We start from the raw sequence: 17855 nt of genomic DNA, 5'->3' as shown, positions 1-17855 counted from the left end.
GCTTTGAAATCAGCTGGATGAAAAAACCCACATATAAATCTTAAGTATTTCTCACATCCTCTTTCACAAAATTAATCCAAATTATTACAGTTTTGTGGACATGATAGGTTTCACCTGGCATGCAGAACAACCATGTTCTGCTAGGAGACCTTCAGGGAAGATACAGGAAAAAATTACATAAAATCATATTAAACGCAATTTTATTAAAAAATAAAATCTGACCCAGTCCATCCCATACAGAAGTTTTAGAAGTTAACATTTCTTAGAGTTGCTCGACTATAACAAAGACCCATCGAAAGAGCTGCTTCCCTCCCATGCGGGGCATGCACAGCAGCTAGGAGGTCTGGCTGCTTGTGTGTTGTGTGGAACTGCAGGACTCAAAGTGTGCAGGATAAAATCATTGCACTTTTAAGCCATTTCTTTTTAATAGTATAAGAAAAGCCCAATGAATGAAATTACACAAAAATATTTTATTTTGGTATTTAACTTCTAAATTAAAGTATGACAAAACATTATTTCTGAAAATGTCATGTGCAGTCTATTTTCAACAGTTGATGTGTCCATGGACAGGTACAAATTATGGCAACTATACTCCCATTCAAAATGCTGAACACACTGTCACATCTTGAGCCTTCAGCTTTCCAATGTTTCTTCACCCTTCCAGAAAATACACTATGAAATACACAGTGTCCACACAGGTGAATGTAGCAGAAATTAAAGGGATCCTTTCACCATTAAGATGATGTTTAGAATTTACTAATGCTTGGAAACAGTAGTAAGCTAACCTCTAGGATGTGTGTTAACATATCTTTAAAAAAATAATTCTTACAAGGATTTTTGCTGCTACTCCCAGCATAAAGAACTCTTGCCAATCCAGTACTATGTCCTTCCAGCATCTCAATATCTAACTGTTTTAAGAACTGTGACTTTGTAAAAAAGCTATACTAAGTTAAAGTATTACTTCTCTTACTTTTGTAAACTTGAGGTGTGGGCCATCCTAATCTATATTTTCACTTAATTATACTGTCTTTCTTCTGAGTACATAAAATATGCTGCTTCCACCTTAAGCTAAGAAGGAATAAAGGAATTTTTCTTCCCTCCCACCCCTAGATGTGACTGTCATCTGCATAGACTTTTCATAATTAACAAATAAGTTTTGCAAGATTGTACAGCAAATTTTGAACAAATAAAAAAACCATTAATGACAAGCAATTCTTTGTGCAACTGCCTTCATCCCTTTTCAACACTCAGCTTTCTTAGAGCTCAAAATGAAAACTGAACTTCATTTCATAATACTGATTCTGCCACTGTATTCAATGGAACAAGGAAATCTTCCCAATCTTTAGCCCAGCACTGAATAACAGTAAGTGAGCTGAGACTTCCCATGGATAAGAGCAGCATTACCTTCACCAGCTCACTGCTAAGAAATTGCCTCCTCCTCCTCCTTCTCATGTTGTGCAGCTTTGGCATTTCTATGCACAGCAGATCTTCAGCACACAGGTTGTGTCACTTTTCTGCCTTGTCTTATTCAATCCAAACACTTTCTCCAGTAAAATAACAAGAACTGCACAAAATCATAGCTGGATATCCTTCACAGCTGGATTTAGTGGAAGAGCATTTACCTCCAAATGATTGTGCCTGGTCTGACCTTCAAGCAATGGGCAAACATGGAGAATTTTGCCTTCAATAAGGCCCAAGGCACAGCCTTAAAAAAATCATCAAAGGCACAGATGATTCACTGTGTGTGTAAAATAACCTCAACTTCGATATTGTAAAGTTTGAAGTCTTCCATGTAGTGTTCTTTGAAATTCAGAAAGCAGAGAGAATAAGGAACATTTCCTTACTGGACAAGGCCCTCCAGATCCAACACATGCTGATCCAAATGATCACAGAATTCTCTATTACAATTGCAAAGCATGTCAGAGTTCTGCCATTAATTGTTATACACAAGTAATTGTTAAAGCACTTTCTTACTGCAACAGTGATAACAATCTCAAGAGTCCTTTGTTTGGAAAATCCAATGATTAAATATAAACTGACACAAAGAAACCCAAAACAAAACAAAAACAACCCAAGAAAACAACCCGTGAGCTTTACAGCTACTCAGCCAAAATCATCACTTAATAGTTCTATCTCATGCTATTAAAATGGATAAAAAAATGTAACAGTTAACAATGTCTAATTCTCATCTATAAAACTAAGAGAATATTTGAGGTATTTGAATTCTCCCTTAATTCTCTTTAAAGCAACCTCCTGCTAGTAGAATGTGAATACAGGTTAAATGAGCCAGAATTTGACTCTGACCAGAATGAGCAAAGGCACATTGGTGAGGTGTCCTTTAGTATTTGCTGCTCCCATTATTACTGTAATAGTGCCTGGAATTGCAGTTACAGAGATGCATTTAATTTCAGAAAAGTTGCTCCTGGGAAACAGGAGGGACATTTTGGATGAAGATTTACCCACCTGTCACTGCAGGAAACAGGACATGCATTCTCTGTGTCAGCAGATAAAAATGGCCAGTGGTAGTTTTTGCATTTTTCCTTAATATAACACTAGTGACAGTACACAATCTTCATCACTAAGTGATGATAAGGAGTGTAAACTGCAAAATAACTCACTGGCTTCTGTTCACTGCTTGGCTCCAGACAAAGTACTCCTGCCTCTTAACTGCTGGTCTTGGCTTGGTTTAGCCCAGGTGGTTTTGTAGCACCTGTCCTCAAATGATAATATGAACCCCCCATAAAGCACACTCCTCTCATGGCTGAACAAACCTAGAATATCTTCAATACAAGATATGGTCTTCCTTCTCCCAGCTCTTTATTCTTTGTATTAGCCCTTCAAGAAGAAACAGGAAGCTTTGTTTCCATGGTATCATTCAGCAGATGGAAGACCTGTATTTCTGTCTATTATAGAATGATCCTCAGCCTCAGAGTGGGGCTGCCTGTGAGTCACCACAGCCAGACTGCAGAGGAGATCCATGCAGAGGAGGGAGACATGCACTGCAATTAAATGCTGACACACATTAGCACCTGGGATAAGGAGGCTGAGGAAGAGAGCTCAAACATTTTGAAAAGAAAATTATTTCTTCTGATGAAGAATTTCTTAATGTCACCTTTGGCATTATCTTGCTTCTGAAAAAATATCCTGTTCTCATTCACTACAACACTCCTGCCATCAAGTACATCAGCACTTAAAACTAGAGGCTGGACTACAAAATTTACTAAGGCTTAGTGTTCCAAGCTATTTTATGTCCAGTTGCAAAGTTATTCCTAGGAAAAAATAGTAAATATTGATTATAGCATCTGTAAACAGTGTAATATAATGACATTTAAATTATAACAGGAATTATTTTAAATGTATGCTCTTCTGGTTTTCCATGCTACCTTTTTCAAATCATGAAAGAGTTTTTTATAAAAATACCATCAGATTCAAGTTTACTGGCCACAAAAAATGGAATAACAGATCTTCTTCAGGGGCAGTTTGTTCCTTCAAGTAGATTTGGTGCTGAGACAGTGTGGTAGTTAAAGCACAAACAGAGGCTGTTGATAAAGTGGCAATGCATAACAATGTTGTAATGTATTATAAAGGAGCAATTGCCTGCAGTTCATCAGAGTGGATGTGGCAATGAAGTTCTGCTTTACATATTCCAGGCACTAAGAATTTTGTAGCAGTCATTACAGGAGGTTCTTCTTCCCCTATAAAAGGAAAAAAGTGAAGTTCATTAATTGAAACAGTGATTTTGTACTCAGTATTTCAGAAACAATGCCAAGACAACTTATGGAATGCCTCTGCACCATCTTGTCTGGCACTCCCGAGGCTGAACTGTCACGCTCAGCAAAATGTTATCTAGAGGTACAACAAGGATTTTCTTCCCAGGCAGGAAGAAAATCTTAGGGAATCTTCTTAGGGAAGACCTCATTAGTGAATGGCCCTAGTAAGGGTTTGGTTGTTGGTACTTCATCAAAATTAAACTGGTTTGAACTCCAGTTGAGGATGCCAAATAGGATGATATCTTTGAGAATCTTTACTTTGCAGACCAGCAGTCTGCTCAGGAACTGCACTCAAAGATAGAAAGGATTCTAAGTTAGGGGATTTATGATTTTTATTCAAAAGATTGTATCAAACTGGCCTTTTAAGGAAGAGAGGAAAGATCTTTTGAAATGCTCAATGTCAGAGCTATTCACATCTGTTCTGACCAAGTAACAGGTAAAATAAATACAAAACTGAAATGTAGGGTGAATTAAGAACAATAATTTGGACATGTCTATCTCTCAGAACAAGAATAAAATCTTAAAAATTCTATTTACTCCTCTCATTCACACACATATAAATATTAGGGCTGTAAATGTTTTGTATGTCTGGGACACTAAAGAAATTTAATGGGTTGCAGTCCAAAAGGCAGATGATGCTTTTAGAGCCATTTCCAGTGCTGTCTCCTTTGGGTGAGGGAGGTTTGGGGGAGAGTCAGTCAGGGTGGTGCTTTTGGATGAGGAGAGTAAATGGGAAAATGGCAGAAACTGGGGTTTCTTCAGACACTGGTACATCAGCAAGAGCTCTAACGTTTAACCTCTGCAGCTGAAGCATGTTAACAAGGGGGTATGTGACTTGGGAATTAATTACTGGGAAGACTGTCTCTTTCTTCCTGTGCCTCCCTGCAGCTGGGACACCCAGCTGACAGCTCAGCCATTGAATCAGGAGGGGGACACTGAGAAAGCATTCTTACAGGGAGGCCACGCATTTTAAACTAGCATCCTACTTTCACTAGAACCTTTCACTAGATCATCTGTACTTTTTCCCACAAATGTGGGAAAAGACTAAGTTAGAAGATGGTAGGAAAGTAAAAAATATATTTTTAATTCTGAAAACAGAAACAGTAAATCTGGTTTTTTTTTCCACCTGAAGTTTTTTTCAGATTTTAACTATTTAGTCACATAGACTAAGTGATAGGTGCCATATTTGTAAATCAGCATTTGTATTCTCTTCCTCCAAGAAAATTCTGGCATCAAACATTATTTATGAATTATCTAAAGAAGAACAAAAAATTCATTTACCCAAGAGAAAAGTCTAGTTAACACACTGTCAACACTTATTCTAGAATGCAGAACAGCATACAACCATCAAAATACAATATTCACCTGTTGTAGCTGTGTGGGAAATGGATTTGTACAGAGTTCAAGTTTTACACAGCATACTGTGTAAGCTTTCTGTTAAGTCTTAAAAACTCTCTACAAATCCATGTCCCACAGAGCTGCTTAAGGCAAATCTCAGCAGAGCACTTTTATCATATCAATACACTCGCTGGAACACTCCTCACTGAGGCAGCTGTGATGCCAGTTCAATATCCTGTAACTGTAAGATTAGGTCAGTTTTTTTATACAGCCTGAGGCAAAATTGACACCTTCTAACTGGAGGTATCTGAGCTGGGTGTCTATTCTGGAGAGTGTCCTCCAAGCATTTAAATTACTCCATTGAAAGCCATTTGTTCATTCCCCAGCCCTGTATCTGGTGAGAAGCCTGATGTCATTCTGAAACCTGAGCTAACCACAGTAGACATAGCCCTAAAGGATCCAGGATGTGCTGGAGCAAAATAGGATGCCAGGTTTAGATTTATGGCTGTCTGTGAGAATGCTTGACCATGTCACCCTCTTGATTACAGCACACAGCTGTCAGCTGAAATCCCAGCTGCCAAGGAGTCCCTGGAAAGAAGAAGCTATCTCTCAATTAATGAGCAGTGTCTTATTAATAGAATTTTAGTGAAATCTTATCTAGCTAAGATTTCCTCCACACACTGTAAGTTTAGGAAAAATTAATTTTTCCAAAGTTACTCTATTTTTATTTTTTTTATTTTTATTATATATACTTTTATATATTATATTTATTTTATATTTTAAAGTATTTTCAATTTTGTGTTGTTTTTTACCATCTTTATACAATGTTTACCTTTCTCTGCAGCCTTTTATATGGCTTCTCACATATTACCTTACCTAATTGGAGATGGCAGAAGTATGCACAGTACCTGAAATATGCACAGTAAGTTTTGATACACTGCTGTATCTTACCTAAACCTGATGATGAAGAAACACTTCCTGTAATGGAAGATGTTTCCATTTGGTCTGTCAATAGTCCTTCCATTAAAGGTAAAGATAATTCAGATGAAGGGACAGATGAATCATAGATCCCAGAATCTCGAGGCATGTCTTTCAGATTTGAAGCTTTAACAACATGTAGCAATGGCTGAAGGACAGAGCTGCCACCACCTGGAATGTCCTGAGTTTCTATATCTTCTCCAAGGTTTAAGTGCTGAATGATACAGTGAGAGTCTGAATTCCCCACTGAAATGTTTAGATCTGTTTTCAGGTAAAAATCACCATCCATCACCTGTTTATTCACCAAGTCATTTAAAACCAAGCCTGAATCAAATTTTTCCATGACAGGCTCTGAGTAGTGTAAAGAAGGTGGAGGGAAGGGAATAAATTGTTTCTCAAACCAATCTGGTTCCTGATCAATGAATTGATGCATGTTGCAAATAGCAACATAAAGGGACCTCCCAGATTTGCTCCTGAAATAATTCCTTTTACTGATGTTTACAGGAAACACCTCTGAATCCTGTACACTAAGATCTCTGGAGTGTAAGTGTGAATAGAGCTGGGGGAGATTGTCCATGAGTTTGTACTTTGTGCTCAGATCCAGAATGGCAGGGATGTCTCCCTCACAGGAGTAATCAAAGTAAACTGCAATGAACTTGCAGAGGTCAGCTGAGTTCTGCCTGGCCTGCCGAAGCTTCTCTGCAACAGTCAGCACAGCAAAGAGAAAGGGTTCTCCTTTTCCTGCATCTTTGGTTACTCCTCTGTGCTTCCAGTTCTTTTTTTCAACAAAGTATTTCATTCCTTTGGAACACACAATGATGATAAACTGTGACTCATTTATTTTTTTAATAAGCCACTCCTTCTGATCTTCCTTACAGCTTTTCAGATCTTCCCACAAATCTAAAGCCACCTAAAAAGGGGGGAAAAAATCTGGTTAAGTTTTCTGTATATAAACCCAAGTGTCTCCTTAAAAAATGCCCACTATGGATTTGATACGTAGCAATATTTCTTGGGGAATAAAAAGAACATAGAAAATGTGGCTGGATGAAGTAAATTCCAATTAACTTATGTAATCAAATTTGGTATCATCAATCTACAATAAACAATTGTGCTTGCCTCAAACAATTTACCATTCTGTGTCTGGGTCCATAATGTGCTGAATGTAATGGAAGTAACAGAATCACAGGATTGCTTAGATTGAAGAAGACCCTTAGGTTCAAGCCCAGCCATTCACCCAGCCCTGCCAAGTCTACCACTAAACTGTGCCCCTAAGTGCCATATTCACTTATCATCCTTGCATATTAATGAAGTCTTATGCCAAGAATTTTCATATCTAGACATAAACATAATTAGGGCCAATAATATCAAGATCTTCCAGTTAGGATGCAAAATTACAGCAATTTTATCTGATATGAAAGCTCTGAAAAATTTTATCTTAGGAGTTATTTTATTTTGTACTTGGTCAAGCTTTCTGACCATTCTACATTATATGAAATGCCTGTGTACCAAGATGAGGGACAAAAGGCTTTATCTCACAGGAGGAATGAGTAGTAGGATGAGAGAAAAAAACAGATGTAAAAAACCTGCATAACAGACACACATCAAAACCACTTATAAAATCTTCATTGAAGCATTTTTCCAGAGAACAATTTCTGCTCTGCTGTGTCACCCACAGCAGAGCAGAAAACTTTGCCCCATCAGAAGAAAGAGTAGGTAGATGCCCAGAACACAAGGACTCCTGAAAACTGCTGCCACACAGTTGGCTACAGGAAGAAACCGATCCTGCCTGAGGTGCTGGTCAGCTGGACTGGAAGATCATGGTCAGCTCCTTCCAAACAGACAGCTCTAAGCTTGGGAGGAGAGGGAATGCAGGGGAAGAGAGGTCATTTTACTGCTGCTAGGGAGATTCAGGTAGTTTTGTGTCTGGTTTTGTTCCTGTTCTTCAAAATCCTGTGTGGCCTGCTCTTTGTGAAAAAGCTTGTCCAGAATAAAAATCCTATTATTTTAAATAGCTATCAAATGCCACTGGTTTTGTCCTCTGAGAAAACATTCCAATTCCATATGAAAAATACTTGTGCAATTCTTCTGTTATGCATTAAGCATCACTTTTTATATTAGACTACACAGCTTTAATAACAGCACAAATTATTTCTGTACAGAGATGCTACCAGTATTTTGTTATATCAATTTTCTATGCTGCCCGAGACCATATATTCCATGGTTAGAGCAGTAAGAGCTCATCTCAACACTATTCCAAAGAGGAGCAGTGTAGGAGGGCTAAATTACATCTCTAAAAGGAGTTTTAAGTAAGTTAGTTATAAAATAGCTTATACTGAACTATTTTAAGCAGATGAAAAAGCTGCGACCATCCCCACCACACACGAGGCCTCGGCTGTGTTTCTGTCTTTGGTCACCAGAGAGCAGAGTTGCTGTAATGAAACCCAGCTCCAGCTCATCCCAGTCACATCGCAGGGATGGGGAAAAATGCAGCACAAAGAGACCAGCAACTGTCCTGCCTTTTCCAGCTGAAAAATGAAAAACTGGTCACATATTGATTCCATTTCAGAGAGCAGTATGAGATTCTAAGCCTGCTCATTCAAAGTAGCCATTGAAATGTCTCTCTTATACCATTCAAACAAAAACAAGAAAAGAAAGAGCTGCTGATTTCACAGTATTAATGGAACAGAAGGGAAGCAAAAAAATAAAAATAAATTAGCAACTACACGCTGTCAACAAGTGATTCTAATAATGCAGTTTTTGCTCTATGAGTAGAAGTCTTGATCAATTCAACTTCTTTTAAATTACAATACAAAACACACTTTAGGAATACCAAAGTATATCAGGTAGACAACAATACCTCTTTGTGGCTGATGACTATAAAGATGTATGGCCTACTGAACAGAAAAAGCATTAAACTCAAAGAAAGCTAAACGTGGCTGAATGAAAGTGCTGAAATCATCACCTTCCACTATTCTCTTGGTTTGGGTTGTTTTGGTTTTTTTACACTGGATAAGATCTCTTCATTTCCCCAAGTAAAGAAAATTCATACAGCCTAAATTTAGAAAGTAACAGAAGTTATCTCTGTGGAAAGGAGTCACTGAAATACGTACTGTTCAAGCACAGAAAATTTTGGGAGTGCTGTTTCAATTAAGGAAAAGTTGTTTACATATGAAATGCTGAGTTTACCTCACAGCCACAAAAGTCCTGAAGAAAATAAGCAAAGCACTGGATGACATTGATGTGTTTCTGGCAGTCTTTGCTGGAATAGCAGATGAACACTTTTGGCCGGGGTCGAAGTCTTTCCACATGGATACCTGCAGCATATGCTGAAGACTCTGAGCTCTCCTCATCTAGATGGGAATATATATTTTCTAAAGTGTAAGAAAACAGAAAGTTCATTGGTTTTGGTTTTTATTACTTTTGTAGGCTTTTTACTAATGCATACAGTAATGTTTGGGTTTTTTTCCTAAATATTTTCCTCTCCTTTCTGTCCTGAAAAAGAAAAGTTGTACACACTCTATTTATCCAGCTTAAGAGTTGCTGCATGTGGAATACACTTTCAAAGTTAAATGTGCAGTTATTTCTGCCCAACTCAGAAAACACAAGGAAGATTTATTTTATAGCTAGAATGTAGTTGTTTCACCTTTATTCCACCTCAACAGTCTTCACATCTCTGTTCAAACACTGTAAGCATAAAAGATGTAACAGCTTCAAGAGTTTTCCATCTAACAGAGTCTCTTGTTAAAAAAACCCAAACCACAACATAAGCCAGGTAAGAACATTAAACTCCAGGTCCACAGACCCTTTCAGGATATCCTACAAGATTTCTCTAGTGTATATATACACACCCATGTATGGACATTAATTTGACATTAATTTGAATTAAGATATTATTCATTTAAACCAAAATAGCTATTAGTGTTTATTTCCTTGCATAGATCCTTTTATGCTGGAACATAAAAGTCTGGCCTTATGCCAGACAAATTCAATCTAGTTTTACAGCTGATTAAGCTAATTTGGAATAAAGTATGAGTATTTCAAAATACAAATATCCATCTAGGGATTCAATTCAGAACAACTCATCAGGAATAACTATTCTAGAACAACTCTCTCTGTAGACAAATCCTCAGTGATTTGTCTGGGTTTTTTGTTTTTTGGAACTGTGCTAGCTGTGAGCAAAGGGGATAACTACAGAAGACCAGAAGGTAAAAGGATTTAACCCAGCTGGCATATAGCACTTGCAGTATATCTCAGTGCCAAAATTCAGGTGGATAACACAGATATGTGAGGTTTGGAGAAGTAATCTCTTTTTCCATTATTCATGAAACCACATGATTCTTTAAATTCGATATAAAAAGCCAAGGTATTTTTAACATTTAAATGTATCAAGTGTTGCTTGCCAGCTCCTGGATACAGAAGAGAAGTCAGCAAGGAGGAATGGAATCTAAAAACATCTGCAAGCAGGGCTTACAGTAAATTCAGGAAGATGGCTTAGAATGAAAGGTAAAGGCAACTTCCAGGAAAGTGAGCAAATCTGGAATAGCAGCTGTAGACAGTATTCCAGACAGCACTGTGAATTGTATTGGCATCACATGGCTTTACTTTCTTTCTGATTTAAAATAAATATGAATTAGATATTTCTGAGTAAAATAAGGGAATGTTTAAAACACACCCATTTACAAATCTGTTTGTAATCTACAGGGTCACATGGTACTTTTTCAAAGAAAAAGAAACATGAAATAACAAGTATTTTCCAATATTGCTTTTGTTCTCTCCTTTCTACAATCCTGATCTGTGATACAATACTGTCTAGGCAACCAATTACCATCAAGCTCTGATTAAGAATTTGCTACAAGTTTCAGCACACAAAAAGCTGAGGAGAGGAAGGACAGAGAAACAGAACAGCAAGCTTTTCAGATAAAGGTATTTCTGGAGCCAGCCTATCAATGAGGACTTGTTTGGGTTACAAAAGCACATACTTCAGTGGCACTGCACTGAGGGGAGCCTCCTACCTTGCTGTTTCTTGCGGCACATGACAGTGAAGAGCGTGGCAAAGGCAGAGATGACAACCAAAGGCACTGTGATGGCAATGGCCCTGATGGGGCCAGCCCACGGGGAGTGCACTTGGAAAGGAAAGCACAATTAGCCATATGCAAATCAGCTGCATTATTATCTAAAGGAATCTTCACACTGGGAATGCAAAACTGCTGCAGTAGTCTATTATCAGGTAATTGATATACTGTCCAAGACACAGTATATCAAATATACTCAAGTATCATGTTCTGCTCCATTTCAAATTAGGTTTTACAGTGGCTGCCCCACTGCCACAGCATCAGAGTGACTCTCGTAAGTAACAAGACCTGCAAATCACACCAGCCCCAGGAGAAGAACCCCATGGCAAATAGTTTGGATGAGATATGCAGTGGTCATTTGGACCTGACATGTTTTGTTCCAAGGTGCTGAACCTGCCGCTTAGAAAGAACTGCCTTCCTGCAGAGATTACCCTTAGAAATGTGCATTAGGATTCAGTGCATTTTATCCACTGAATCCATCTGTGGCTGTTTGGAGGCTGCAGTTGCACTCTGAAATCCCTGTTTAGCTTCTCAAAAACAAGTCTGACCCTTAGGCATGTGAAGCATTCACCTGACAGGTTCTCCAGACTGCTGGGTTTGGTACCAGGGCTGAAGGACACAGGTGATGTGTGCAGGCTGCTCCCACAGTTCCATTGCAGTATTTCCACTACTGTACTCTTAGATGTATGCAATTTAGGTTATCATTCCTCATACCCACATACACAACAAAAACCACTTTCCCACAAAGATTTCCAATGATGGATTGATCTAAACTCCACTAAATATAAATGCACAGAGATGCACATGTGCATGCTCAAGTGTGCATCTCCACTCTTTTTTCATTAGGTCCAAAAAGCACAGCACAATTACCTCAATAATCTAGATTATGGCAAACAGACAAAATCTCAAACAGAGATTTATTTCCAACATAATTTAAACTGAATCTACATTAGTACAGTAAATATAGTATATTGTTTAAAAAACAGAATTCATACCTGGTTTTAGTGCATAGTGCATTGTTTTCCTTGTTGTATTAGTGTCATCAACCAGCTTGGAAAAGTAAAAGATTAATTTTATTTTCTGCAATATGAAAATAACTGTAACAGCTTTTATGACCAAATGTGAAGGAAGGTACTGTTCCAACAGTTAAAACTTAAGAGCAGCACTAGTATAATAAAAATTGACCAAGAAAGAGAATTCCAATTAGAAAAAATAAAAATCAAAGTTCAGGAATTATGCAGGCCCACAACTCCAGTTTAAGGCACAAAGTGCTGTGCACTCATGGAAGCAAAGCTATGGAAAAGTCAAGAACATTCTGATGCTGTGAGATTCCAGCCTTTGTATTTTCATGTATTCATCCTGTACCACATTAGTGCAAAACTCCAAACTCCATATTAAGTACTAGTTAAGTTTTCTCACATTTTGGTCAGACAAACAATCCCTCTGGGCCTGTGTTCCAAGGACACCCTACAGCCTCAGGCCCTGAAAAGTATAAACAAAAGTGAATTGGGGGGAGCAAACTGAGGGAATTTGACCTCATTACCTGAAGCTGTAATTGGAGGATTAACCCCTGATATGTAAATGGACCAAACTTATATGTGAAAAAACTCCTGCCCATCATCCATTTTGGATGTAGCCCCCTGGGGAGGCTTCATCTGCCCTTAATATACCAAAAGGCCCTTCATTAAATATCTCTGCTTTTATTCTTCTAACTTGGTCTGGCCTCTGTTTCTAGGTAAGCCCTAAAAAGGCACCATTCTAGAAAATTTACTTGTCCAAGTTACTTCAGTAGGGATACCTGGAGTTCAATTCTACCAGAGTGATTTGAAATATTCTAATTTTACTCCATTTTCCCATTAACATATTCATTTAGGTGTTGTACAGAAGACTGTTCAGAAATGTTACCTCAATGATATAATCTCCTGGAGACACATTCTGAAGAAGACAACTTGTAGTGTCTGTGTTCTGCTCCTATATAAAGAAAGAATATTTTGCAAGCAATTCACATACTTTGAAAACCTAATAAAGAATTCACATTGATTTAGAAATAGGCAGTGCCCTCTTGTATTAACACACCTTAGACCAGCAGAACTAACTCTGCCCATTCCCTGATACAATTATCTGCCTGCAGAACTGTTGTGTTATCCAGACCCAATGGAGTCCCCAAGCCTGGTTTTGACTGCTGAGTGCTATCACAGCACATTGTTATTTACATAAATAGCTACAAACAGTTTTACAATTTTAAAACAGACACTATTTTATATTAAGTTTTTTAAGTTCCTGTAAGACTTCAGAACACTTCATGTTAATAGCTTTTGTGCTTGTAAGAGCTACAAGACTCAGCCATGTACCTGTCTGCAGGTCTTCTGCTTAAACAGTCCTTCATGCTTCAGTTTGTAGTGAAGAAAGTAGTACCTAAACCCAAAGTTGTGAGGTGCATGATCAAAGGACACTTGCATGTTAAAGCCTTGCTGGGTAACATTCACATTCCTTGGCTTCCAGTCTGTCAGAGGAGATATTCATGAATTGCAAAATTACTCTTCAAGTACAGAAAAGTTTTAAAAGATAATTATATAGAAATACTACATTTTACTTACAAGGCTTGCAAACAAGGTTTTCTGGCTGTAGCAACAACTCACATGCTACAAATATAAAGAAAAAATATTAATTATACAGTATCAAACTACTATGCAATTTAAACAGAAAAAGAACAAGGGCCACAGTAGGGAGCTCATAATTTTGAGAACCCTCACTTCTTTCCCAGACTCTAATATACCTGGACTAAATGCAATTTGCAAACTTAACTCCTTTGTTATGATTTCTAGTCCCTTCTCTTTATATGAGAAACAGAGATCCATTAATTTGAATATCACATTTCTCAGAAAAAAGGGATAACACCAGGCACAGAACACCAGGAAAGGAAGTTAAAACTAGTCTTAAGTATATTTACTCAGAATAGGTAAGTATGCTGAGCACTACTACCAATGGTAGTGCCTTAACAGACAGACTGGAAAATACCTTCAGCAAGTTTTATAGGGAAAAACACCTTTAGCAGGACAAATATCAACAGTTCACCTCAAAGGGTACTTGCAATTTCTCTCCATACTGTGTGAGCACTGAGGAGCTTATTCAAATTTCTTCCCTCCACCTCTAAGTAATTGCAAGAAATTCAACTTGATGTGCTGCTATCTAATTTTAGATGTCCTCCTCTACATCTATCTTTAGACAGCTGTTTTTAAATTGTAATCTCAAAAGCAAAAAAAACCCTGCCTTACTTCACAATGTCCAGAGAGGAGCAAACCATCTTCAAGAGTTAACTGAGAACCACAGGAACAATCCTGCTCCAGGCAATTTTCTTCTGGTGCTCCCTAACACTTGTGATCACACACCGCACATTTATCTATGGCATGCAAATTCTTTCTGCCTTAACACCCAGATCTTCCTTCCACAACAGTGTCAGTAACTACTTAACTCAGACTCACCCAACATCACCCACTACATTCCTTTGCTGGGAAAACCAAAACACTGAGGGGAGGGAAAGGAAGCCCACTGAAGAGATGATAGGCAGTACTATACAAAATGCAACTCTACAGTATATGCAACACCAGATTATGTGCAATACTTACATCTAGTTCTGAAGAAAAATGGGTGATAATTACTTTCATTTTTAATGGAAGGAAAAGGAACAATCTTTACAAAGTAATCTGTTTCAAACTTCAAGTTTACAAAGGGCTGGGACTCCATTCCCTACAAAAAAGACAAGATTGCACACATTTTAACATCAATGATCACAGCTGAAAGTATTTTTCAAACCAAGCCCACAATTTTGCAATCAAAGGCTGAAATTAATACATTAAGAATCCTTTCTCTATTCCAAACTGACTAGAGGAATCTCAATCCATGGTTGGATGTAGACTATTACAGATGTGCATTTGTACTCTAGTCACCCAAATGGCAGCTCCCAGCTTCAGGAAAGTTCCTATCAAAAAGAAAAAGGTCTGTCTCTAAAGCAACAAATATCATTAATTTCACCAATAATACTTTTGGGAACCAACCAACTCTTTTACAAGGGCATGGAGCAATAGGACAAGAGGGAATGGCTACAAATTGAAAGAGGGAAGGGTTAGATTGGATATTGGGAAGAAATTCTTCAGTGTGAAGGAAGTGGGGCCATGGCACAGGCTGCCCAGAGAAGCTGTGAATGCCCCATCCCTCCAAGTGTTCAGGCCAGGCTGGATGGGGCTTGGAGCAACCTGGGATAGTGGAATGTGTCCCTGCCCATGGCGGGGGGGGGAACTGGATAACCTTTAATGAGCCAAACCATTCCAGGATGATAAACTCCTTCAAGAGTACTCACAGTCAAACAACACTGAAACTTTTCTTGAAACGAAGCACTTACTGTTCGTTTGAAACTGGGGCTGAGCTGCTTTGGATCTTTCAAAACCATCTGCTGGCATTGTCTTCCCTCCGACTTTAACTCCTCAAGAATTACTCGAAATCCCTTCAGGTATTCAATCCCTACAAACAGCAAGGCATTTAAACAGAAGGTTAATATTTCAAAATGCATAATGTGGTATTTAATGCGATTTGAATATATTTAGTTTGTCTTTAAAACTAAAACTTATCAGTCATATGAAACATGTTTGTATTTAATACCTGTTGCTGTATGTCAGTTCTGCATATTCCATCTTGCCTATCTAGAATTCAGTCTTTGGCAAAAGCTACAATCACAGCATACTTGTGTAATGCTTGGAACAGAGGGGCCCATGTCTCATCAGGGGCTTCCAAATGACCACTGCAATGTAAGTTATCAGTACCTTCTTCACCTTCAGAAATACTTCATAGTAACTTCACATTTCCATTTTAGCAATCAAATATAAATTTTTTCTGGTAAATTATAGAAATAGTCCTTTACAAATTTTACTATCCTCTCTGAGACTACCAGATTAAAATGGTAACAATTGTCACAACTTCTTTAGTTCTAGTACAGTAAGGGCCAACATAAAACTTGACTTAAGTGGAATGGAATTTATTCCAGTGCATGTATACTTCCAGTTATTCATAACTGCTGCCAGAACTACACCCATTTTGTTCAAGTTACTCTACTGCAACTTAGCACAGCGTCTTTACAATGTTCTCATCACAGAATTACTTCATGATATGACTAAACTGAGTCACAGTGATGTGAATATCCCAGGAAAATGCCAGTGTTACCCTGTGACAGTTTTGTGGCTCAGGTATCAAAGGCACTGCACAGCTCTTTAACTCTCACTACTCCAACTAACTGCATCTCTTCAACAGCATTACACATATTTATCAATGACACAGTCACAGCTTTTGTAAGCTAAATGCTACATAAATCAAAATGGACTCATTTCAGTTTATGCTATGCTTATCAACCCAAAAAATAAAATTCCAAACGTATCATTTTCCATCACCTCCTGTGGTTCACTAGTTTTCACAGGTTTGTGTGTTTTGATTAATGTTTCATAATTCTGTAGAAGATAATGTGTTGCCAAATGTGTTCTTAGCATTCATGGAACAAAAGCACCATTTGCCCTTACACAAAGACCCTGAAAGTGCCCAGTTCCCATGTTACCCAAGATCCTTGAACTGCAGTTTTGTCCTCAAGCTGTCCAAAGGATTTACCTCTGGTGATCACAAGGAAGAACTCAGGCTTTTTTTCCCATGGATGTTTGATTCATTCAATCTGCACCTGAGGATTGCCAAATGCCTTCAACTGCACAGTTCTGCAGAATTTAGAGGAACTTTTTCATATTCTTTTAAAGCCCAGAACTGAGTTTCTCAGTGGAAATGGATTTCTGCACATCCTCAATTTTGGACACTACTGCTCTAGTGGGCAACAAGGTACTTCCAGTGACATTGAAGTAATTGAGGAATACTCCTAATCACCAGACCTGGCAAGGAAACACATTCAAGTCTGTATAGCTGTGATTAGATAATGTTTTCCACCTGTAAGACAATCTGCATCTTAAAGAACCTTTAAGTGTATCAGCAACTAAACTCAATCAATGCCACTGAAATGCAGCAAAGCCTTAGGGCAGAAAATTAAAACCAGGGACAGTTGCACAGTTCTGAAGAGCAGGAATTCACTAAGCTGGGATAGTAAAAAGCAGCGTATGACTGCAGAGAACATCCTAGTTTTAAGGGTGTTTTTGAAGCAAATCAGAAAAATAAAAAGATCTTTGCAAAGGTGTTAAGAATTCCTTTCTTCTTAGGCAGTTTGCATCAATGATTCCAAGCATAATTTAATTATTTAATACCTATGAGCATGGAGTTATTACCAAACCCATGATCAATGAGTCCATTTCCCTCTAGAACTTACCAATGGCATTTGCTGCCCAAAGGATCATCACAGCCACCTGTTCCTGGCAGGCAAACTGACTGATAGTGATGTTCTGCACATCTCCAATCATGTGTCTTCCCACAGAACTCAGGTAAGGAGTGCAGTCTAAAATTATGAACAAATAAACTCTTTAAGAAAATCATTCTAGCTGACATAAATTCCCTAACACATCTTCAAGACTGAGCAAAGTAAAAGTACCAGTGCCTTCTTTTCTAGAAGGACTACACTGCAAATCCTGATGAAGTTTTTGTCTCAAGACCCAACACCCCACAAAACCTCACAAACCATTGAGCACAACCACTTGGACTGGTTACCAGCCCGGAGTTCACA

At 38.1% G+C, this 17855-nt stretch overlaps 1 protein-coding gene across 1 annotated transcript in view; it reads right to left on the bottom strand.

Moving 5' to 3' along the window:
* Positions 1-183: 183 nt before the first annotated feature.
* IL17RD (interleukin 17 receptor D) overlaps positions 184-17855 on the bottom strand; it is a 42356-nt gene continuing 24684 nt past the window's right edge. The window contains exons 3-13 of the mRNA XM_009091054.4: positions 17505-17630; positions 15558-15676; positions 14785-14905; positions 13756-13800; positions 13510-13661; positions 13064-13129; positions 12154-12208; positions 11099-11209; positions 9273-9457; positions 6060-6996; positions 184-3695 (exon numbers count right to left, since the gene is read on the bottom strand). Coding sequence (XP_009089302.3) covers positions 3580-3695; positions 6060-6996; positions 9273-9457; positions 11099-11209; positions 12154-12208; positions 13064-13129; positions 13510-13661; positions 13756-13800; positions 14785-14905; positions 15558-15676; positions 17505-17595 — 1998 coding nt within the window. The 5' untranslated portion in view covers positions 17596-17630 and the 3' untranslated portion in view covers positions 184-3579. The remainder of the gene's footprint in view (positions 3696-6059; positions 6997-9272; positions 9458-11098; positions 11210-12153; positions 12209-13063; positions 13130-13509; positions 13662-13755; positions 13801-14784; positions 14906-15557; positions 15677-17504; positions 17631-17855) is intronic.

This window comes from Serinus canaria, chromosome 12, assembly GCF_022539315.1.
Source record: "Serinus canaria isolate serCan28SL12 chromosome 12, serCan2020, whole genome shotgun sequence".
Lineage (NCBI taxonomy): Eukaryota > Metazoa > Chordata > Aves > Passeriformes > Fringillidae > Serinus > Serinus canaria.
The sequence above is the reverse complement of the archived record's forward strand: the minus strand, read 5'-3'. Positions and strand labels throughout refer to the sequence as shown.